At 31.2% G+C, this 24,410-nt stretch overlaps 1 protein-coding gene across 4 annotated transcripts in view; it reads left to right on the top strand.

The window, feature by feature from the left end:
* The window catches only part of LOC129751686 (guanine nucleotide exchange factor DBS), a 361,927-nt gene that overhangs the window by 100,498 nt on the left and 237,019 nt on the right, over positions 1–24,410 (top strand). For all 4 annotated transcript variants that reach the window (XM_055747343.1, XM_055747344.1, XM_055747345.1 and 1 more), the window contains one exon: positions 4,940–5,119. In XM_055747343.1, coding sequence (XP_055603318.1) covers positions 4,940–5,119 — 180 coding nt within the window. The remainder of the gene's footprint in view (positions 1–4,939; positions 5,120–24,410) is intronic.

Raw genomic sequence — 24,410 nt, 5'->3', positions numbered from 1 at the left:
GTTTGAGAGATCGTAACAGATTCTTCTGGCATATCAAATCGAGCATTGTTTGATAATGTTTGATATGATTTTTTCATAAAAATTGATAGATTGACAGGAGTTTGTCAAAAAATACCAAATCCTTAAAACTTAAAAAATCCACAAAATCGACTAAATTAACTAAATCGACTAAATTAACAAAATTCTCAAAATTGATAAAATCGACTAAAAAATACAAAAGAATTAATTTCACCGTTAAAAATGACAATACTGACATAATGGACAAATTGAAAAAAAAAAAAACAATAATGACAAAAATGATAAAATTTACAAATTTGGCACAATTGACAACACTGACAAAATTGAAAAATTAAAAAAAAAAATGACAAAATTGACAAAATTTGACGAAAATTACAAAATTGATAATAAAAATTTTAAATGATGAAAATTATATGAATTTTTCATATAAAAAGACAGATTGACAGAAGTTTGTCAAAAAATTCTTAAAACTTAAAAAATCATCAAATCGACTAAATTAACAAAATTCTCAAAAATGATAAAATCGACTTAAATGATGAATTTGACTAAATTGACAGTAAAAAAATACAGAAGAATTGATTTCACCGGTAAAAATGACAATACTGACATAATTGACAAATTGAAAAAAATAACCAATAATGACAAAAATGATAAAATTTACAAATTTGGCTCAATTGACAACACTGACAAAATTAACAAATTTAAAAAAAAAATGACAAAATTGACAAAATTTGACGAAAATTACAAAATTGATAATAAAAATTGTCAAAAATTTTAAAAATTGACTAAATTTACAAAAATAACAAGGCTGGCAAAATTAACAAAAATGACGAAAAAGACTTAAACGGCCAAAATGTCAATAACGACAAAATTTACTCTCAATTATGTTTATTTTGTCAGTTTCATCAATTTTGACTATTTTGTCAATTTTGTTTATTTTGTAGTTTTACTCAAATTAGGCAATTTTATCAATGCGGTCAATTTTGTTAATTTTGACAATTGTCATTTAAGTTATTTTTTCAAATTTTTTAAATTTGATTATTTTTAACAATTTTATGTATTTTGTCCTTTTTGTTATTTTAGTAAATTTTATCAGTTTTTTAAATGTGGTCAATTTATGTTTTTTTTTTGTCTTTATTTGAGAGGTTTTCAGCTACAGGCTGGTTCGCCTCTAATCAATTTATGTTAATTTTGTAATTTTTTTTTATCTTTTTTGTCAATTTTGTAAATTTTTCGATTTTCGGTCAGTTTTGTCAATTTTTGTTGTTTTGTTTCAAATTTTCTCATATCCAGTGTTCCGAAAATCACTCATTTTCAATGAATGTTTCTGATTGCACTTCGCAGCTGAACGTACAGCGGTCGGGTTTCGTTATTGATTGCTACTGGACCTACCCGATCATCGATCGTTCAATTCATCGCTAAAATACAGATCACCTCGCACGATGCTTGCTGTCAAAACAGTGCAGCACCATCATCAAATTGGAATCTCACCAATGCGCAATGCATATGGCGAATCTTGCTGGTCTTCGATCAGGAGTGAATGGATCAGGAAGTGAGTGAGTGATACATGAAGCCGATCATTAGCGTATTTTGTTTGATTTGATATATAGCAAATAAATAAATTTATTTGTTGTTATAACGTTTTTTACCATCAGTATGATCAAAATCAAATTGTAGTTGTGTTTGTGAGGGAAAGATGTTCACTTTCGCCGTGTTTTTCAATTTTTACAAGTTCTCTTATTAAACTGTCGTCCGTCACGTTAAAACTACTGAGAATTTATGGTGTCCCGCACAACTGTTTGATTTTTCTCGTCCTGCAAAAAATAATTTTGAATTTCATATAATTCAGGCAGATACTGAGTGAGCTACATTCAGAATGGATCAGTTTGTATCTCACTCATCTCCGATATGCGATGTTTGCTAAACCGATGATTCTGAATTATGCGACTCGGTTTGCATAGCTGATAGGTGCGCTGATCGAGATTGCATACCAGCCAGGCGAAGCAGTTGCGAGAGGCCATTCCCATTATACAATCAGAATGTTTCCAACAGGAAACGCATCCTGAGTGTTTGTTTTGAATGATTTTCGGAACTCTGCTCAAATCTATCAATTTTAACAAAAAAATCATGCAATTTTCAAAAGTGATAAAATTGAAATAAAAATAACAAAATTGCCCATAACAACTAAACTTGCAAAAATATAAAAATTGAAAACTTAACTAAGTTGACAAAAACGACGAAATTGAAATTATAAATTATTGATAAAATTTTCAACATTGTCGTAATTATCAAAATTAGATAGTTAATTCGATCGAATATTGCATCTTATTTTACTCCAACGATTGTTATGTTTCCAACTAATACCCAAAAATACTTGTTTTGTTCACTTCAGATGTCAATCCGGACAAACTTTAAATTATTTGAAACACATAGTGGGGTGTCTTTTTGAATTGTATTTTTTAATTTTTATTTTTTAGTCACCATATGCTGTATCTCCAACAAGAAAAATTGAGATTATACTTATACAAAGAAATTCATAGAAATGGGATCATAGAGGATATTCCACGATCCAGTAATTTAAAAATCACCAATTGTAAACAAATAAATTTATTTATTTGAAAACTATGATAATTTTCAAATATTTTTAATCTATTTACAATTTTGAATTTTTATTTTTTCAAATAGTTTAGGATTTATTGCGTTAAAAATTCTTTAAACATAATTTCATGATTCAGAATTAAGAAAACTATTATTTGTTTATGATTTTGTATAATATGTATCCACATAACAGTAACAGACTGTAAGAAAGGTTATGTCAAGTGTATTAAATCGGGGGTTTAAGCTTCATGCACGGTTGTAGCCGATATTTAAAAAAAAAATGATATTCCCATCTTAATTGCGACATCTCAAACGGAGAGGCGCTGCCACTCTTGTGTTTGTCAGTGCGGATCCCGACTTTCGATTTCTCTCAGATCCAGGCTTCCTATTTGTCGATAAACGTGCCCTGATGACTTATAATTACTTTAGTGACGATTGATTTGACTACACTCAACGATTTTACTATTTCTGCTTGCGTGCAGTTTGGATTTTCACGACTACGAGTACAAAATTTCGATTCGTAGCTCTTCTCTGACGCCATTTTGATTTTTAGTTATCAAAATCCAAACAGCAGCATAATTCTACACACATACACCTACAAAATGAGAGGTGTTCAGGTTTTTTATATGAACGTTTAGAAAAAATGCGTCGAATTTAAGTTGACCACTTTTTGATCCCAACACCCTTTAGCAGTGTCTCCAATTTTTAATTTATTTTAATTTATTTTAATAGGGAATTAAGCCAAGAGCTCTAAATTCATTTAATATTAATATTAAATTTTTTTATTCAAGTAAGAGGAATCGATTTAAAAGCAACAAAAAATTCTAATATTAAACAAAATTTTTTTTCAATATTTATAGCTTGATTCTTTAAAAAAAGTTCTATCAATAATTTGTATTTTTAGACTAAATCTACTAATTTGAAGAGTTTCAGCATGACATGAAAATGAAAGCGATGATTTTCAATCGAAAAAAATTTCTTTCATTTGACTGTTATGCGGACCGGTCTGAATGTTTTGTTTACTGACTTTCATAGCAACCTGAAACTTATAAGTTTTCATTTGGCAGCAAAAAAAAGTTATTCGATTGTGAACTTCCAAAGCAGTCTAGATTCAAATGATTGAATGAAAATTGTAGACCATTCCCTTTAGTTCGTTCTAATATCTATTTCGGCTGACGACATTTCGGTCTTACTATCTCCAGTCTTTTTGTCCATCCGAACTAGCCTTAGGATCCAATCGGCCAACCGGCCTTTTGACTGGAAACTACCGGCCGAATGACTCAGTCAGTTTTTTATTCTATCATCTTCTTAGATAAAATATATTATCATCAATCCGATATGACTCCAAACACATTAACGTTTAAAATGGACAAAACTGTTTCTGGAATTGTAGGTAGTACAAGTTTAAGTCGGCCTACGTGCAGTAAATACTCTAATTAGAACATGTGAAACTTCAGTTTCGAAAGAACATCTGTTTTAAAATAACCATAATTAGTTTAGGTGGCGTCCATTTCTTAAATCGCGTGAAAATTAGTTAATTTGAATCCCTTGGTAAAAGTCACGAAATTCATAGTATTTAAGGTTAATTGTTTTCTTTTCACTTTGCTGTCGCTTTGGGGGATCAAATTCTTAATTCATTTCCAAACTGATGGCTCCAACAAAAACACGCACTATTTTCCCATCTCTCGCTAATCGCGGTATGGGTCATTAGATCGCCTACTGTGAGTGATGGCTTTCGCCCCGAGGCATCACTTGTTGTTGCCGCTTCTGCTGCAGCAGCTCTGCTCTACTATCACTTTCATCTGCGCGGTGATGGAATTGTGATGCCCCAAGCAAAGCCTACGCTGCTCCTCTGTTGTTGTTATTGTTACTGTGGCTGTGCTTGTTACTTTGTTATGATTCCACCAACACAATGCAACGCCTCCTTGCCTGCTTCGTTCGATTCTTATCAGCTCGCCCGATGGAGTTGTTTTGTTGTTGATTTTCGTGAAAATCCAATTTCCTCCACCCGGGCCTCGTTTGTTCATAATAGCTAAACACACGCGCTTTTGTTGTGTGCTGCTTGCTCTCTTAAAGTTAATGATTCGTCAAATGAGATGTTTGATCGGGATTGGGCCATGGAATTGTGTGTTGTGTTTTGGTGGAAAATCGATTTTTCTCTTAAAAGATTGCCTCCAATTGATAACATTTGATGCGCTGCGCTGCGCTGAGCTAATGTGTTCATAACGCGCAGCCTTAATTGAAATTGACGCGAAAACTTTGATTATGTCTTAATTTTTCTTCTTCTCTTATTTCTTTCGTCACCGATACACACCACCAACAGGTTCTGCAGCGGATCGACGATGTGCAGTTGATGTGTGACAAACGGGTGACGACCCTGAAGAAGTTGACGATCAAGCCACCGAGGCCGGTCCAAACGGTAACTCCGGAACCTGCTGTCCCATTGCAGCCACCCGGCGGTGCCCCACATCCCATTTTTAGGACCCGGCGGTCCTACAACAAGGTAAGTTTGCTGCTCTAGATTCTTCAATGCATTTTTTGACATAAATGGAGCTCTCGCGGAGATGACAATCGTGCGTGGTAAATTGCTCGAGTATTTCATATGGGTATTATTGACGACTCGCGGGGTCCGAAAAGAAGAAAAGTAGGCTGCTGCGGGTCTCTGCATTGCATAACTTGTTTCTTTTCTTTTGTCTCCTTCCTAATACCTGACTGATACTATTGCTACATTTGATCAAAGTTGTCATATCTAGCTAAGGGGTTCTGTCATGTTTTTCCACTTCAATTGGTCAGATTTGTTGATATCGATGCTAAATAAGTGGAATGGTGTCACTCAACCTGGTATCTATAATTGTTGAGCAACTGCGAAGAGGTTCGTTCACAAAGATTGTTGCTGACCATGAACGAGGAACGGGTACATTTGCTTATATCACTCACTCACTCCCTTGGAGTCTTGAAAACTAACAACAAAAGCACAATTGCTTTCCAATGCATTGTGCAGAGGTGTTTTTGATAAATGACTAGGCTGGAATAGTCTGTGGCTCTTATTCGGATTCAAATAACTTAACAGAGTGCCGAGTGGAAAGTTTGGGTGGGTTTCGCTTTCCATTGGCAGCTGTCAAAGTTCAACGATTTTGACGACTCAATATCGATTTTTATCACAATACAATGTTCATTTCAAATACTTTTCTTCCACAGGATGATTTTGAATGTTGGCTCATGGATCAACTTACTTATAGTAATGTGCATGTTAGTTTCCAGCATTTATCAGATGCGATTTTTCTTGATGCAAACAAAGAGATCATTTATGGACCTAACTTAACATGAGGAAATTGGGAGAAAAAACCGCAAGTTTTTGGATGAATCCTACTACTGTGATAAAAAAATGCAAACATTTTATTATTAATTCCAATTTATTTACTTTTTTGAGAACTTATTACGTCCGAGTAAAACTGCCCCTACTCGTACAACAGTCTAGTATAATAACATTACAAAACAAAACAAACAACAACTTTAAAGATCCACGATTTCATGTAGTTTTTTTCTACTCAGAAAATAGTCCATAACTCGCAAATTTCTGTGTTCAATCATTTCTGGTCATCGACCAAGGATATAGCGCCTTCACTCGCTCTTGAAAATAAAAAGAGAAACAGAAAATATGATTACTTCACAAAACCTTTCGAGGTCTGTTTAGAGCTCGAGAAGTTCTTTAAAAAGTTTCATTTCATTTAACATATATTTAGGTAAATATTTTTTAGTAATAAAATCAAGTTTCTTCGAACCACAATTGAAAAATTCCCACTTCATTTTTGTAACTGATCTTCTACGAACCTTAAACAAATTTTCAAAATGGATATATGACAATTCTCAGGGATACTTAGCTTTGCGGGGCTTCAATATTCAACCCTTAGTTGTTTTTCAAATAACACATTTTCCATTTGAAAATCAAGATTAATTGCGGTGCAGCAGCATAAAAAGTAGCACATGTGGGGGGAAACGGCAAAAAACACTTCACTGATGGTATGAATTATTTTCACCCAAACCACATCAAACATATTTTACCTTTCAAAGCTAATATGGATTTGGACTGGAAACTTTTTTCTTAAGCGATTCCTTGTAACAAGCCCACTTTCCTACGTAGCACAAGGCGTTTTCATTTTTCCAAATCACAGTAGGTATGCTGTAACACATACGTCGCCTAGGTTCCATAGTTAAGATAGCCGACTATGAAAAGATCTAAACCTGTTCTTTCAAGATCCTGTTTAAAATTCTTCTTCCAACCACACAGCACAAATTGTTTTATTCACTCCTAGCACCCGTGTCAATTTTTAAATTAAAATTGTTTTCTCATTTTCAACCACAACACTAAAAAGTAAAACTCCGACCAGAGTTTCCTTCATAATTGTTGGGGCCCGGTTCCCAGCAGAGCTCCAGAAAGTACAAATTAAACACCAGAGAAGCGCTAACAATTCTCTTTCAAGCTGCTCCTGATTATACTAAACTCTAGCCTTTTTTCGTCATATTTCGGTTATGATCCTTTTAAACCATTTTCGTATTTATCACCAAAAAACACAAATTTCCGAAAATTATTACGAGCGAAAAAAGAAACGCGTGCGTTTGCCTTTGCTCAACGCCTACTTCCTTCCTTCGCCCAACGCTATACTCACAAGTAGAAATGCCAATTCGCCTGATTTTTCAGGATTTGCCTGATTTTTCGAGGCTCAGCCTGACAACCTGATAAGCCATTGAATTTCCCTGATTTTTGAAAATATGCCTGATTTTACCTGATTTTTGCGAATGTTACTAAAATGGGTAAGGAACTGGTAACGTAGCCTGATTTTTATTTCGCCAGTCCCTGATTTCTGAAAAAAAAAAAAAAAATAAATAAATAAAAAATTGGCAACCCCGCTCGCAAGCACAAATTGCATTGAGAAGGGGAAAACGGCATAAGCAACGCGGAAGATACACACCATCTCAACGGCACGAGAGAAGTTGAAATGATGTTGTGTCGATCGATCTAGGAATTAGTTTTCATGATTTTTACCACCCTACCCTATTCTTTGATAATGTTCAAATCCAAAGCATAACTCTCTTAATTGCTAAATGTTAAATTGTTTTCCATCTAGTAAATTAAATGATATTGAAAATAGTAAGAAATTGACAACAGTGACAAAATTGACAAAAAATACGAAAATAACAAAAACGATAAAAATGACAAAAGTGATAAAAATGAAAAAAAATAACTAAAATGACAAAAAACTAAAGTAAAAAAACACAAATGACAATTTCAAAAATTTCAAAATTGTTAAAAATAACCAAATTACATAATTTGCTTGATTGTCAAGTTTGGCGTATTTTTATAAAATTGACTAAATTTTGAAATTTGACTAGTATGACAAAATTAATAAAATTGAAAAAGTAGATAAAACTGACAAATTTGACAATTTTGATAAAATTAACAAATTACATAAAACTGATAAATTTTACAAAAATGATATAAATTTACAAAAGAGACATAATGACAAAATGGACCCCATTGACACAATGATTCAAATTAACATAAACGACAAAAATGACAATATTTACAAAATTTGCAAATTTGACAGAATTGATAAAATGGACAAAATTGACAGTGTTGACAAAAAGGAAAAAAATTGCAAAATTGGCAAAATGAAAAAAAATGACAAAATTGAAACAAAGGACAAAATTGACAAAATTTACAAAAATAACATTAATGAAAAAAATTACAAAATCGACAAAAGTGACATAAATGACATAATTGACCAAGTTGTAAAATTTAACAGTTTTGAAAATTTTGACAAAATTGACTAAATTGATGAAATTGACAATAGTGACCAAATTGATATAAATGACACAACTGACTAAATATACAATATTTGCAAAATTGACAAATTGGTCAATTTATCTCAAAATGCACAAAATGGAAGAGATGGACGAAAGTGACAAAGTTGACTAGATTGACAAAATTCCAAAAATCAATTTTTAAATTTTTTCTTTCAATTTAATAATTTTTTTTAGTTTTGTTTTATTTGTAATTTTGTGGATCCATTTTGTCAATATTGTGAATGTTTTGAAAGTTTTTAATTTTGTTAATTAATCAATGTTTGCAATTCTGTCAATTTGCATAATTATGTCAGTTTTATCAATTTTGTCGATTCGACCAATTTGGTCAATTTGGCCACTTTGTCAGTTTCATGATTTATGTAATTTATTGATAGTTTGGCTATTTTTGTCAATTTGTTTATTTGGTCAATTTTTGTAAAAAATAGCAATTTGGTAAATTTGGTCATTTTTGTCAATTTTTTCAATTTGCCACTTTTCTTAATTAGGCCAATTTTGCATTGATAACAATTTAATCAATTCTGCCAATTGTGTTATTTTGGCAATTTTATCGTTTCGGCCATTTGTGTGAATTTTTCTGTATTTTTTTAGTATTAATATTCATATCAATTATTGCCAATTTGGAAAATTTTGTAATATTTTGTTTATTTTGTCAATGCTAATTTTTTAGCATTTTCTTTCTGTCTACAAATTCTTCAAGTCTGTCAATCTTGTCAATCTTGTGATGTTTGTGAATTTCGGTAAAATTGCTCAATTTTTTCAAATTGCAAATTTTGTCAATTTTGTCGTTTTGACAATTTTGTAAGTTTTGACAGCTTTGTAAGTTTTGCCATTTTCATCATATTTGTCCATTTGTCCATGTCCAAAAAAATCGTTTTGGCAAATTTTGTCAAACTTTAAATTTTTGACATACATAATTTCACTCAACTATCATTTCTATATCCTCGCTCCAGAGCAAACGTTGAATTTTTTTAATCACATGGTTGGGCATGTTTTTTTTTTTAAATTGTATTCTTCAAGTTTTTTTTTTATTTGGAAGTTATCATACGCTGACTTAAAGAAAGAGTACATTAAGATTATACTTACACTGCCGGCCAAAAGTTTTGGATCACCCACTTAAAAACATGCAAATTTTGATCGTTCATATCTCAGCTGTCTTAGGACATATTGCAAATCTTCTGATCTCATTTGAATGATAATAAGCAATAGCTATTTCGGAGGTATTTTGTCCATATATAATGTTTTAATTTTGTACCTTAAACTCAACATAAAGTTAGAACATTAAAAAAATCGCAATCAATATTCAAAACCGATCATCTCGGGATAGGGTGGTCCAAATTTAAAAATTTGAATTGCATTAGGATCCTTAATCTTTGCTTCTCAAAATACCTGTATAAAATATGTGCAAAAATTTAAGAATGTACTTTCAATTAATAAAATAGACACTTAAGTTATCGGCCAAAAGTTTGTGATCATCCTTTTAAAAACATGCAAATTTATATCATTCATATCTTTCTCATACAACATCGTATTGCTGAAGGATTCATTTGGAAGCTTAGAAATTGTTGTTTTTTCATAAGTTCTTTCAAAAATTATATTTTAAAGTGATAACCATAAAAAATTCATCTGAAATTAATTGTTTTTTGAAAGTTCACACTTATGATGCTGAATTTTTCATGGTTATCACTTTGCAATATAATTTTTGAATGAATTTATGAAAAAACAACAATTTCTATGCTTCCAAATGAACCTTTCAGATCTGCAATACGATGTTGTGAATGAGATAAATTTGCATGTTTTTAAAAATAATAATCCCAAACTAACCGATACACCATACTAAGGGGTGATCCCAAACTTTGGACGATAACTTAAGTGTCTATTTTAGTAATTAAAAGTACATTCTTAATTTTTTTGCAAAACGATTTTTATTGTGTTTTGAGAAGTAACTAATAATGTTTCTAATGCAACTCCAATTTTAAAATTTGGTCCACACTATCCCGAGATGATCGGCTTTTGAATATTGATTGCGATTTTTTTTAATGTTCTAACTTTAGATTTGATTATGGTACAAAAGTAAAACATTATATCTGGGCAAAATTCCTCCGAAATAATAGCTATTGCTCATTATATTTCAAATGAGATCAGAAGATTTGCAATATGTCCTAAGACAGCTAAGGCATGAACGATCATAATTTGCATGTTTTTAGTGGGTGATCCGAAACTTTTGGCCGGCAGTGTATTTAAATTTCTTATGAAACGGGATCATACAGGATATTCCAGTATCCAGCTATTTAAAAACCAACAATAAGTTGCAAACATTTTTATCTTATAAACAATTTCAAATTTTTATTATTTTAAATTCATTTTGTATTTACTGCGTTCCAAGTCCAATATGTTATTTTCTATTGCGATTGTTTCTTAGGATGTCCGTCTTACCCGACTTTTCCCTGATTCACGAATTAAAATCTGCTCTTCAGATTTCCTCCAAATGGATAGGTAGTTTTGGTAAAACTAATTTTGCTTACGAGTTGAAGATTTTGTTTGAGTTTTGTTTTGGTAATTTGACAAAAAATATCATATTTTTTTCTTAAATTTCGTCTTCAAGTTTGTATGTGATTTTCTAAGTTTTGAAGTAGCGAATTATCGAGTATTGAATTTATTACGTCATAGAAAATTTGAGTTTTTTTTAATGAGTTTTTTTATTTTGAGGCTTAGATTGTTGATTGAAATATTTACGAATACGGTTTTGGAATTTTTAACTTAAATAAATTTAAACCTTTTTTTTTCAAATTCTAAAATTGTATTATTCCTGAAGTTAGAAAAATTTCAATTTGGAAATTACGAAGTTGCAACGATTATTAGTAATGTAGAACTTGTTCTACTGAGCCACGCATGAGATCGTGAAAAATGTTTTTTTTTTTTCAATTTTTGAGATAGAGCATTTCAGATTCAACTATTTAAAATGGATGTGAGATGTCAATCAGCTAAGCTAATTGAACTTGACTAAAAGGAATCCGAATTTTGGTATTGAAATTGGTAATTTGAGTAAATTTGAAGTTTGAAATACGAAATTTATCGTTTCAAATTCTTAATTCGACATTCTTGTTGATAAATATTTTAAATTTTATTTCTTCGTTTGGTAGTATCATTTTGAAAACTTGTGAATAGATGCCAAGAGATTGTCAATTTCAGAACTGCTGGATAAATAAAGCAGAGAGGGGGGAAATCACAATTTACGCCATTTTTGTTATTTACTCTTCCTGAGACTATTATGGATTTCATAAGTTTTAAATTAAGTTAGTTCTCAAGCCAAGGTTTAATTTAATCATTTGTTATTCAACAACAATTTGTTTCTAAACCTTTTTTTCAATTACAGTTTTGAACCTGAAATAACTCATATCAATCTTATTAATCATCTGCTTAAGTTTTTCTGCGCCTCGACGATCTGAGCTTAGACCTGCTAGATCCGAGAGATGATAGTCATAATTATGACTATTTTACATGCGGGAGCCAGCTAGTTTCCCTACCAACATTCGTCTTAACCCTTGTCTTCTCTCGAAGTGCTTATCGAGTTTCGCAAAGGAAAAATAACGCTCGAGTTATTAGGTATATATTTTCACATCTTTATACGTTCCATAGATGATTGACCGACCTACTTTTAGGTTTAAACTTCACCTAACAGGTCATTTTTTTCCTAAACGTAATCTTTAATAAGCAGTTTATGCTGGTTTTTTGTTGTTTGTTGTAGTTATTAAATAAATTGAACTGAAATGGCTAAAATAAACCGTCTTTTTATGTTGTGTTAATCATAAAGTTGATCGTAGTATTGTTCCAGCTTCTGCCTATTACGAAATTGATTCATAATAAATTAAAAGATTTTCAGGTCTTATTCAAATATGAAAAAAAATTAAGCCTAAATTCACAGTTGCCACCATTTGGCATGCACTTTCGCCAGTTTTTACTTTTATTAGTTGCCAGTTTTTTTTTCTTGGCTACCGCACATACCCAAAATTACCGCCCGGGTCCGGCTAAATAATAATGCCAATATTTGCTTTTCAAATATGCCTGCTGTCACGTTTTCACCTTTTTTTCCATCAGCCAACAAGAAGACGAAGACTGAAGCAAAAGAAAAAAATCGGGAGAAAATAAGAGCCAATGCTTTCGTTTTTCTTTTTCTGGTTTCCCTACTTTTTCAACCCGCATCGTATTTTGCATCTTCATTCCCAATCCAATGGCTTTGCGGAACACGATGGTCATCCGATTTCCCATGCTAATTATCCAATTTTCCGAAAACCGAAGAATTATCACCAGCTTTTCCTCGCGTCAATCGTCGATGTGATCGTTTCGATTCGATCGGTTTCGATTGAGCTGGGATTGATGGTTTTGTAAATAGGAGAGAGAGAGAGAGAGAAGAAAAATAGACAATTTCTCAGTCATTTTATTTTCGAAACATTGAAAAATTGATTTTACATCGAAAATTAAACACAATTTCAAGTTCATTACCTTCATCGAATAAAAGTTTTTTCGATCAGAATGGTTTTTTTTTTACTGGAAGTTCAAGTCATTTAGATGACTGATGATCATCGCAAGAAAATGATCACAGAATTAGGCTAAAATGTGAAAACTCGTGGAACGTTTTCATTTTTTTTTGTTTACATTTGTTGGTAAATTCTGCGCAGACCGTCTTGGAAATGCTAACTAGAATCTAGAAAATATCATCACGTTGGAAAGCTATTTTGTAATTAAGAAGAAATATGGAGTAAATATGGAAGTAATCTAAAAATAACAACGAACTGAAACCACTTGTAAAGGCTGACAAGAACGAAAAAAGTGGCGAAAAATCCTAATAACGGGTTTAAAATGCTTGAAAAAAATCAAAATTTTGTTGAAATCCAAAGTTATTTAAAAGCTTCTAGTTAAAATTTTTCAAATAGGTAAATTTAAAAAAAAACATGTTTTTGACTGGAAGTTGACAACAAAAAGCCTAAAAATTATAACGTTTTTCGATTCGAAAAAAAGACACTTTTAAAATGTTCTTAAATGCAAGAGAAAACAAAACATTTTTAGGTCAGTTTGAAATTGTTGAAAAATCACGAGATTCGGTTACTCAAATGCCAATAACTGTTCAAAATTTTTAAATTATTTTTTTTTTAATTAAATCGCAGAGTCAAATTTACTAAAAATATTTACAAAAAACCTTAAAACGGCTCTGAAAGACAAAAAAAAGAAAATAACACGGAATTTTGCAACCATTAGGCGCTTAAATTAAAGGCCGTTACAATCAATGATTGGTAAATTTTTAACTTAAAAATTCAACGCTTGTTCTATTTTAAATTCAATGAATGGAAAAATGAAGACAACTGCCGTTTTCCGCATACATGAATTTCGGTTTCCGTTTTTTCATGTTCTTGAGGCTTTTTTCTGGCGTGTTGAAATTCAAGATTCAAGATGCTAGATTCTTGTAAATTCTGGAGTTAGATTAAAGTTTTAAAATTCAAAATTTAAGATTCTAGATTCTAGACTCAGAAACTAGATTTTAGATTCTAGATCATAGATTCTCGATTCTAGATTCAAGAAACAAGATCCATGATTCTTGATTCTAGATTCCTATTTCTAAATTCTAGATTATTAATTCTAGATTCCAGATTCTAATCTCTAGATTCTAGATACCAGATTCTAGATTCTCGATTCTAGATTCTAGGTTCTAGATTCTTGATTCTAGATTCTAGGCTTGAAATTCTAGTTTCTAGATTCCAAATTCTAGATTCTAGGATCTAAATTCTAGATTTTAGGTTCTAGATTCTAGATTCAGGATTCTGGATTTTAAATTCTAGACTCTAAATTCTAGATTCTAGGTTCTAGATTCTCGATTCTCCATTCTGGATTTTAGCTTCTTGATTAAAGATTCTTGATTCTATATTTTCAATTCTATATTCTAGATTCTGGATTCTAGATTCTAGATTCTGGATCTTGGATTCTTGATTCTAGATTCTAAATTCTAGATTCAAGATTCTAGATTCTAGATTCTAGATTTCTAGATTATAGATTCGAGATTCTAGATTCTAGATTATAGATTCTAGATTTTAGATTCTAGATTCTAGATTCTAGATTCTAGATTCTAGATTCTAGATTCCAGATTCTAGATTCTAGATTCTAGATTCTAGATTCTAGATTCTAGATTCTAGACTTTAGATTCTTGATTCTAGATTCTAGATTCTATGTTCTAGATTTTGGATTCTAGATTCTCGATTCTGGATTCTGGATTCTAGATTCTAGATTCTTAATTCTGGATTCCAGATTCTTGATTCTTGATTCTTGATTCTTGATTCTTGATTCTAGACTCTAGATTCTAGATTCTAGATTCTAGATTCTAGATTCTAGATTCTTGATTCTTCGATTCTGGATTCTGGATTCTAGATTCTAGATTCTTAATTCTGGATTCCAGATTCTTGATTCTTGATTCTTGATTCTTGATTCTTGATTCTTGATTCTTGATTCTTGATTCTTGATTCTTGATTCTTGATTCTTGATTCTTGATTCTTGATTCTTGATTCTTGATTCTTGATTCTTGATTCTTGATTCTTGATTCTTGATTCTTGATTCTTGATTCTTGATTCTTGATTCTTGATTCTTGATTCTTGATTCTTGATTCTTGATTCTTGATTCTTGATTCTTGATTCTTGATTCTTGATTCTTGATTCTTGATTCTTGATTCTTGATTCTTGATTCTTGATTCTTGATTCTTGATTCTTGATTCTTGATTCTTGATTCTTGATTCTTGATTCTTGATTCTTGATTCTTGATTCTTGATTCTTGATTCTTGATTCTTGATTCTTGATTCTTGATTCTTGATTCTTGATTCTTGATTCTTGATTCTTGATTCTTGATTCTAGACTCTAGATTCTAGATTCTAGATTCTAGATTCTAGATTCTTGATTCTAGATTCTAGATTCTAGATTCTAGATTCTTGATTCTAGATTCTAGATTCTAGATTCTAGATTCTTGATTCTAGATTCTATGTTCTAGATTCTGGATTCTAGATTCTCGATTCTGGATTCTGGATTCTAGCTTCTAGATTCTGACTTCTAAATTCTAGATTCTAGATTCTAGATGCTTGATTCTAGATTCTTGATTCTAGATTCTTGATTCTAGATTCTTGATTCTAGATTCTTGATTCTAGATTCTTGATTCTTGATTCTTGATTCTTGATTCTTGATTCTTGATTCTTGATTCTTGATTCTTGATTCTTGATTCTTGATTCTTGATTCTTGATTCTTGATTCTTGATTCTTGATTCTTGATTCTTGATTCTTGATTCTTGATTCTTGATTCTTGATTCTTGATTCTTGATTCTTGATTCTTGATTCTTGATTCTTGATTCTTGATTCTTGATTCTTGATTCTTGATTCTTGATTCTTGATTCTTGATTCTTGATTCTTGATTCTTGATTCTTGATTCTTGATTCTTGATTCTTGATTCTTGATTCTTGATTCTTGATTCTTGATTCTTGATTCTTGATTCTTGATTCTTGATTCTTGATTCTTGATTCTTGATTCTTGATTCTTGATTCTTGATTCTTGATTCTTGATTCTTGATTCTTGATTCTTGATTCTTGATTCTTGATTCTTGATTCTTGATTCTTGATTCTTGATTCTTGATTCTTGATTCTTGATTCTTGATTCTTGATTCTTGATTCTTGATTCTTGATTCTTGATTCTTGATTCTTGATTCTTGATTCTTGATTCTTGATTCTTGATTCTTGATTCTTGATTCTTGATTCTTGATTCTTGATTCTTGATTCTTGATTCTTGATTCTTGATTCTTGATTCTTGATTCTTGATTCTTGATTCTTGATTCTTGATTCTTGATTCTTGATTCTTGATTCTTGATTCTTGATTCTTGATTCTTGATTCTTGATTCTTGATTCTTGATTCTTGATTCTTGATTCTTGATTCTTGATTCTTGATTCTTGATTCTTGATTCTTGATTCTTGATTCTTGATTCTTGATTCTTGATTCTTGATTCTTGATTCTTGATTCTTGATTCTTGATTCTTGATTCTTGATTCTTGATTCTTGATTCTTGATTCTTGATTCTTGATTCTTGATTCTTGATTCTTGATTCTTGATTCTTGATTCTTGATTCTTGATTCTTGATTCTTGATTCTTGATTCTTGATTCTTGATTCTTGATTCTTGATTCTTGATTCTTGATTCTTGATTCTTGATTCTTGATTCTTGATTCTTGATTCTTGATTCTTGATTCTTGATTCTTGATTCTTGATTCTTGATTCTTGATTCTTGATTCTTGATTCTTGATTCTTGATTCTTGATTCTTGATTCTTGATTCTTGATTCTTGATTCTTGATTCTTGATTCTTGATTCTTGATTCTTGATTCTTGATTCTTGATTCTTGATTCTTGATTCTTGATTCTTGATTCTTGATTCTTGATTCTTGATTCTTGATTCTTGATTCTTGATTCTTGATTCTTGATTCTTGATTCTTGATTCTTGATTCTTGATTCTTGATTCTTGATTCTTGATTCTTGATTCTTGATTCTTGATTCTTGATTCTTGATTCTTGATTCTTGATTCTTGATTCTTGATTCTTGATTCTTGATTCTTGATTCTTGATTCTTGATTCTTGATTCTTGATTCTTGATTCTTGATTCTTGATTCTTGATTCTTGATTCTTGATTCTTGATTCTTGATTCTTGATTCTTGATTCTTGATTCTTGATTCTTGATTCTTGATTCTTGATTCTTGATTCTTGATTCTTGATTCTTGATTCTTGATTCTTGATTCTTGATTCTTGATTCTTGATTCTTGATTCTTGATTCTTGATTCTTGATTCTTGATTCTTGATTCTTGATTCTTGATTCTTGATTCTTGATTCTTGATTCTTGATTCTTGATTCTTGATTCTTGATTCTTGATTCTTGATTCTTGATTCTTGATTCTTGATTCTTGATTCTTGATTCTTGATTCTTGATTCTTGATTCTTGATTCTTGATTCTTGATTCTTGATTCTTGATTCTTGATTCTTGATTCTTGATTCTTGATTCTTGATTCTTGATTCTTGATTCTTGATTCTTGATTCTTGATTCTTGATTCTTGATTCTTGATTCTTGATTCTTGATTCTTGATTCTTGATTCTTGATTCTTGATTCTTGATTCTTGATTCTTGATTCTTGATTCTTGATTCTTGATTCTTGATTCTTGATTCTTGATTCTTGATTCTTGATTCTTGATTCTTGATTCTTGATTCTTGATTCTTGATTCTTGATTCTTGATTCTTGATTCTTGATTCTTGATTCTTGATTCTTGATTCTTGATTCTTGATTCTTGATTCTTGATTCTTGATTCTTGATTCTTGATTCTTGATTCTTGATTCTTGATTCTTGATTCTTGATTCTTGATTCTTGATTCTTGATTCTTGATTCTTGATTCTTGATTCTTGATTCTTGATTCTTGATTCTTGATTCTTGATTCTTGATTCTTGATTCTTGATTCTTGATTCTTGATTCTTGATTCTTGATTCTTGATTCTTGATTCTTGATTCTTGATTCTTGATTCTTGATTCTTGATTCTTGATTCTTGATTCTTGATTCTTGATTCTTGATTCTTGATTCTTGATTCTTGATTCTTGATTCTTGATTCTTGATTCTTGATTCTTGATTCTTGATTCTTGATTCTTGATTCTTGATTCTTGATTCTTGATTCTTGATTCTTGATTCTTGATTCTTGATTCTTGATTCTTGATTCTTGATTCTTGATTCTTGATTCTTGATTCTTGATTCTTGATTCTTGATTCTTGATTCTTGATTCTTGATTCTTGATTCTTGATTCTTGATTCTTGATTCTTGATTCTTGATTCTTGATTCTTGATTCTTGATTCTTGATTCTTGATTCTTGATTCTTGATTCTTGATTCTTGATTCTTGATTCTTGATTCTTGATTCTTGATTCTTGATTCTTGATTCTTGATTCTTGATTCTTGATTCTTGATTCTTGATTCTTGATTCTTGATTCTTGATTCTTGATTCTTGATTCTTGATTCTTGATTCTTGATTCTTGATTCTTGATTCTTGATTCTTGATTCTTGATTCTTGATTCTTGATTCTTGATTCTTGATTCTTGATTCTTGATTCTTGATTCTTGATTCTTGATTCTTGATTCTTGATTCTTGATTCTTGATTCTTGATTCTTGATTCTTGATTCTTGATTCTTGATTCTTGATTCTTGATTCTTGATTCTTGATTCTTGATTCTTGATTCTTGATTCTTGATTCTTGATTCTTGATTCTTGATTCTTGATTCTTGATTCTTGATTCTTGATTCTTGATTCTTGATTCTTGATTCTTGATTCTTGATTCTTGATTCTTGATTCTTGATTCTTGATTCTTGATTCTTGATTCTTGATTCTTGATTCTTGATTCTTGATTCTTGATTCTTGATTCTTGATTCTTGATTCTTGATTCTTGATTCTTGATTCTTGATTCTTGATTCTTGATTCTTGATTCTTGATTCTTGATTCTTGATTCTTGATTCTTGATTCTTGATTCTTGATTCTTGATTCTTGATTCTTGATTCTTGATTCTTGATTCTTGATTCTTGATTCTTGATTCTTGATTCTTGATTCTTGATTCTTGATTCTTGATTCTTGATTCTTGATTCTTGATTCTTGATTCTTGATTCTTGATTCTTGATTCTTGATTCTTGATTCTTGATTCTTGATTCTTGATTCTTGATTCTTGATTCTTGATTCTTGATTCTTGATTCTTGATTCTTGATTCTTGATTCTTGATTCTTGATTCTTGATTCTTGATTCTTGATTCTTGATTCTTGATTCTTGATTCTTGATTCTTGATTCTTGATTCTTGATTCTTGATTCTTGATTCTTGATTCTTGATTCTTGATTCTTGATTCTTGATTCTTGATTCTTGATTCTTGATTCTTGATTCTTGATTCTTGATTCTTGATTCTTGATTCTTGATTCTTGATTCTTGATTCTTGATTCTTGATTCTTGATTCTTGATTCTTGATTCTTGATTCTTGATTCTTGATTCTTGATTCTTGATTCTTGATTCTTGATTCTTGATTCTTGATTCTTGATTCTTGATTCTTGATTCTTGATTCTTGATTCTTGATTCTTGATTCTTGATTCTTGATTCTTGATTCTTGATTCTTGATTCTTGATTCTTGATTCTTGATTCTTGATTCTTGATTCTTGATTCTTGATTCTTGATTCTTGATTCTTGATTCTTGATTCTTGATTCTTGATTCTTGATTCTTGATTCTTGATTCTTGATTCTTGATTCTTGATTCTTGATTCTTGATTCTTGATTCTTGATTCTTGATTCTTGATTCTTGATTCTTGATTCTTGATTCTTGATTCTTGATTCTTGATTCTTGATTCTTGATTCTTGATTCTTGATTCTTGATTCTTGATTCTTGATTCTTGATTCTTGATTCTTGATTCTTGATTCTTGATTCTTGATTCTTGATTCTTGATTCTTGATTCTTGATTCTTGATTCTTGATTCTTGATTCTTGATTCTTGATTCTTGATTCTTGATTCTTGATTCTTGATTCTTGATTCTTGATTCTTGATTCTTGATTCTTGATTCTTGATTCTTGATTCTTGATTCTTGATTCTTGATTCTTGATTCTTGATTCTTGATTCTTGATTCTTGATTCTTGATTCTTGATTCTTGATTCTTGATTCTTGATTCTTGATTCTTGATTCTTGATTCTTGATTCTTGATTCTTGATTCTTGATTCTTGATTCTTGATTCTTGATTCTTGATTCTTGATTCTTGATTCTTGATTCTTGATTCTTGATTCTTGATTCTTGATTCTTGATTCTTGATTCTTGATTCTTGATTCTTGATTCTTGATTCTTGATTCTTGATTCTTGATTCTTGATTCTTGATTCTTGATTCTTGATTCTTGATTCTTGATTCTTGATTCTTGATTCTTGATTCTTGATTCTTGATTCTTGATTCTTGATTCTTGATTCTTGATTCTTGATTCTTGATTCTTGATTCTTGATTCTTGATTCTTGATTCTTGATTCTTGATTCTTGATTCTTGATTCTTGATTCTTGATTCTTGATTCTTGATTCTTGATTCTTGATTCTTGATTCTTGATTCTTGATTCTTGATTCTTGATTCTTGATTCTTGATTCTTGATTCTTGATTCTTGATTCTTGATTCTTGATTCTTGATTCTTGATTCTTGATTCTTGATTCTTGATTCTTGATTCTTGATTCTTGATTCTTGATTCTTGATTCTTGATTCTTGATTCTTGATTCTTGATTCTTGATTCTTGATTCTTGATTCTTGATTCTTGATTCTTGATTCTTGATTCTTGATTCTTGATTCTTGATTCTTGATTCTTGATTCTTGATTCTTGATTCTTGATTCTTGATTCTTGATTCTTGATTCTTGATTCTTGATTCTTGATTCTTGATTCTTGATTCTTGATTCTTGATTCTTGATTCTTGATTCTTGATTCTTGATTCTTGATTCTTGATTCTTGATTCTTGATTCTTGATTCTTGATTCTTGATTCTTGATTCTTGATTCTTGATTCTTGATTCTTGATTCTTGATTCTTGATTCTTGATTCTTGATTCTTGATTCTTGATTCTTGATTCTTGATTCTTGATTCTTGATTCTTGATTCTTGATTCTTGATTCTTGATTCTTGATTCTTGATTCTTGATTCTTGATTCTTGATTCTTGATTCTTGATTCTTGATTCTTGATTCTTGATTCTTGATTCTTGATTCTTGATTCTTGATTCTTGATTCTTGATTCTTGATTCTTGATTCTTGATTCTTGATTCTTGATTCTTGATTCTTGATTCTTGATTCTTGATTCTTGATTCTTGATTCTTGATTCTTGATTCTTGATTCTTGATTCTTGATTCTTGATTCTTGATTCTTGATTCTTGATTCTTGATTCTTGATTCTTGATTCTTGATTCTTGATTCTTGATTCTTGATTCTTGATTCTTGATTCTTGATTCTTGATTCTTGATTCTTGATTCTTGATTCTTGATTCTTGATTCTTGATTCTTGATTCTTGATTCTTGATTCTTGATTCTTGATTCTTGATTCTTGATTCTTGATTCTTGATTCTTGATTCTTGATTCTTGATTCTTGATTCTTGATTCTTGATTCTTGATTCTTGATTCTTGATTCTTGATTCTTGATTCTTGATTCTTGATTCTTGATTCTTGATTCTTGATTCTTGATTCTTGATTCTTGATTCTTGATTCTTGATTCTTGATTCTAGATTCTAGATTCTAGATTCTAGATTCTAGATTCTAGATTCTAGATTCTAGATTCTAGATTCTAGATTCTAGATTCTAGATTCTAGATTCCAGATTCTAGATTCTAGATTCTAGATTCTAGATTCTAGATTCTAGATTCTAGATTCTAGATTCTAGATTCTAGATTCTAGATTCTAGATTCTAGATTCTAGATTCTAGATTCTAGATTCTAGATTCTAGATTCTAGATTCTAGATTCTAGATTCTAGATTCTAGGTTCTAGATTCTAGATTCTAGATTCTAGATTCTAGATTCTAGATTCTAGATTCTAGATTCTAGATTCTAGATTCTAGATTCTAGATTCTAGATTCTAGATTCTAGATTCTAGATTCTAGATTCTAGATTTTAGATTTTAGATTTTAGATTTTAGATTTTAGATTTTAGATTCTAGATTATAGATTCTGAATTCTAGATTCGAGATTTTAGATTCGACATGCGAGATTCTAGGTTCCAGAATCATAGATTCTGGATTCTAGCATTTTAGATTCTGGATTCTAGATTCCAGATATTAAATCTAGATTCTAGATTCTGGATGCTAAATTGTAGATTTTAGATCCAATATTCAAGGTTCTTGATTCAAGATTCAAGATTCAGGATTCATGATTCAAGATAGAAGTTATTGATTTTGGATTCAGATTTAAATCTCAGATTCGTTGTTGTTGTTTTCTTTTTTCCGGGATTTTCATCCTCGAGAATGATACATCCCTTAAATCTCAGATTCAAAATTAGATTAAGATTCAAGATTTCAAATTTAAGATTAAAGGTTCAAAATCAGGTTTAAGTATTCAGATTCAAAATTCTAAATTTAAGATTCCGATTAAATTGCTGTTTTCGAGAAAAGCGTTTGGGAAAACCACATCCAATTCCGTATTTAGGTTGCGCGGGCCATTGTCATTCAAATGAGGAAAGCGCGTTCCTCGTCGATTTGTTGACAAATGTTGTTAGCCACAGATCATTATTCGACGTGAAACAGAGCACCCGCAGAGGGTCACAGCAGGCGCCGACAAGTGACTATTAGTAGCAGCGCTAGCCGCCATATTAGCCTACAGCCCGCGCTAACTAATGGAAGATTCCCTCATCGGCTAACTTGATGATGGGAACCCTCCTGAATTGAAGGGGCCCGGCATCTTTTGAGTTTCTCGAAAAGCTTGGTCCAGCCGGCATTATGTCACTAGGTTTGAAAATCCGAGAGGGAAAATTGAAAAGTAAAATCGTCAACATCGGGGGGTGACATCATTAACGATCGCTAAAATGGTAGTTTTGCGAGTGACTTACTAAATAGCGGAGTCAGTTGGACCCAAATCTCAACTCATGCTCAAAACTCAAAACACCTCGGATGGCACATTTAAAGGTCTGTCTAATGAATAGGAGGAAAAAATGGCGCACGAGAAAAATGCTGCAATTAGAAAATTTTTCGAGCCAACTTTTTTTTGCTATTTTTGATGCTGTGTGAAATGATTGGTTTCAATTATGAATTGACTGACCCAGAGCGTCTTCAGATTGCTGGTATGTTATAAAACCGTCTGTCATTATGCTTCTTCACTACTGCAACCTGTCGATGCAATTGGCAAGATGTCATTATTCTGCAGCGTCTGCATAATGGCATCTGCCTCTAATTACTGTCGTGTGATAGATTGACGTTTGCAGATAACTTTGAGACATTTTAAATGAAGTTGGCTTGATTGGTGACCCAGATGGCTAACTGGCACTTAAGGTAATGATTTTGAACATACAATTCAATTTTTTAGATGAAGTCACAGCTTTATGTAACTAGCTTCAAATTTCATCAGAACTGTTTTGAAAAGTTCGATTGCAATCCGGTTCGAAGGACCAAATACAGCTTACATAACTCTTCAACACCAAATTTTGAAACCCAAACCTTCCGGATGTTAACTAACTCTTCCAACATTGGAACAATGACAAAAAGTATAACGTTTAAATGCCAACACACAATCGTTTAGCATCCTCGTCGGAGGTACATGGTGGCGATGGAAAAGTCAATAAAAAGTACTTTGTAAACTAAACTGACGGAGAGAGAATAAAAGAAAAAAAAAAATGCTCCTATTATACCGCTAATAGCCAACATTTCCTACTCCCAAGTGCGCGGGTGCGATTTATTCAAATATCCATCACTACCTTTGAATGCATAAATAGACTAATTCAGCAAAAACAAAACATAACATCACAAAAATCGTGGGCAATTTCCGTTTTCTTTGGCAGCAAACCGCAACGCGTTGGAAAACTGTGTGAAACTACTGGAGCAATTGCATGCGTGCATTGCTAATTCGAACCCTAATTGGAGGCGCTTAAACTGTTTTTTTTTATATATTTTGCCTCTCTTTTGATCTGATGGTTGATGCGGCTCAGTAAGATGATGATGGGAACATCTCTTGTGTGAGCTCGAAGGCACGACAATAGGAAACATTTTTATGACGGAACCATTTTTTGTTGTTTTTTAGCTGAGCTACCACCCACTGAGGGCGATCGGAGTTATTTTGAGTGCTGAGTTTATGTTTTCCGAAATATGGAAGCATTGAAAGCAAAACCTGACAGATTTCATCAGGAAACGTTGCGAAAACTTAACTCCCAAATTGCTATTAAAACT

This window comes from Uranotaenia lowii, chromosome 3 (assembly GCF_029784155.1).
Source record: "Uranotaenia lowii strain MFRU-FL chromosome 3, ASM2978415v1, whole genome shotgun sequence".
Lineage (NCBI taxonomy): Eukaryota > Metazoa > Arthropoda > Insecta > Diptera > Culicidae > Uranotaenia > Uranotaenia lowii.
Note: the sequence above shows the minus strand (reverse complement) of the source record. Positions and strands in the feature narration are given on the sequence as shown.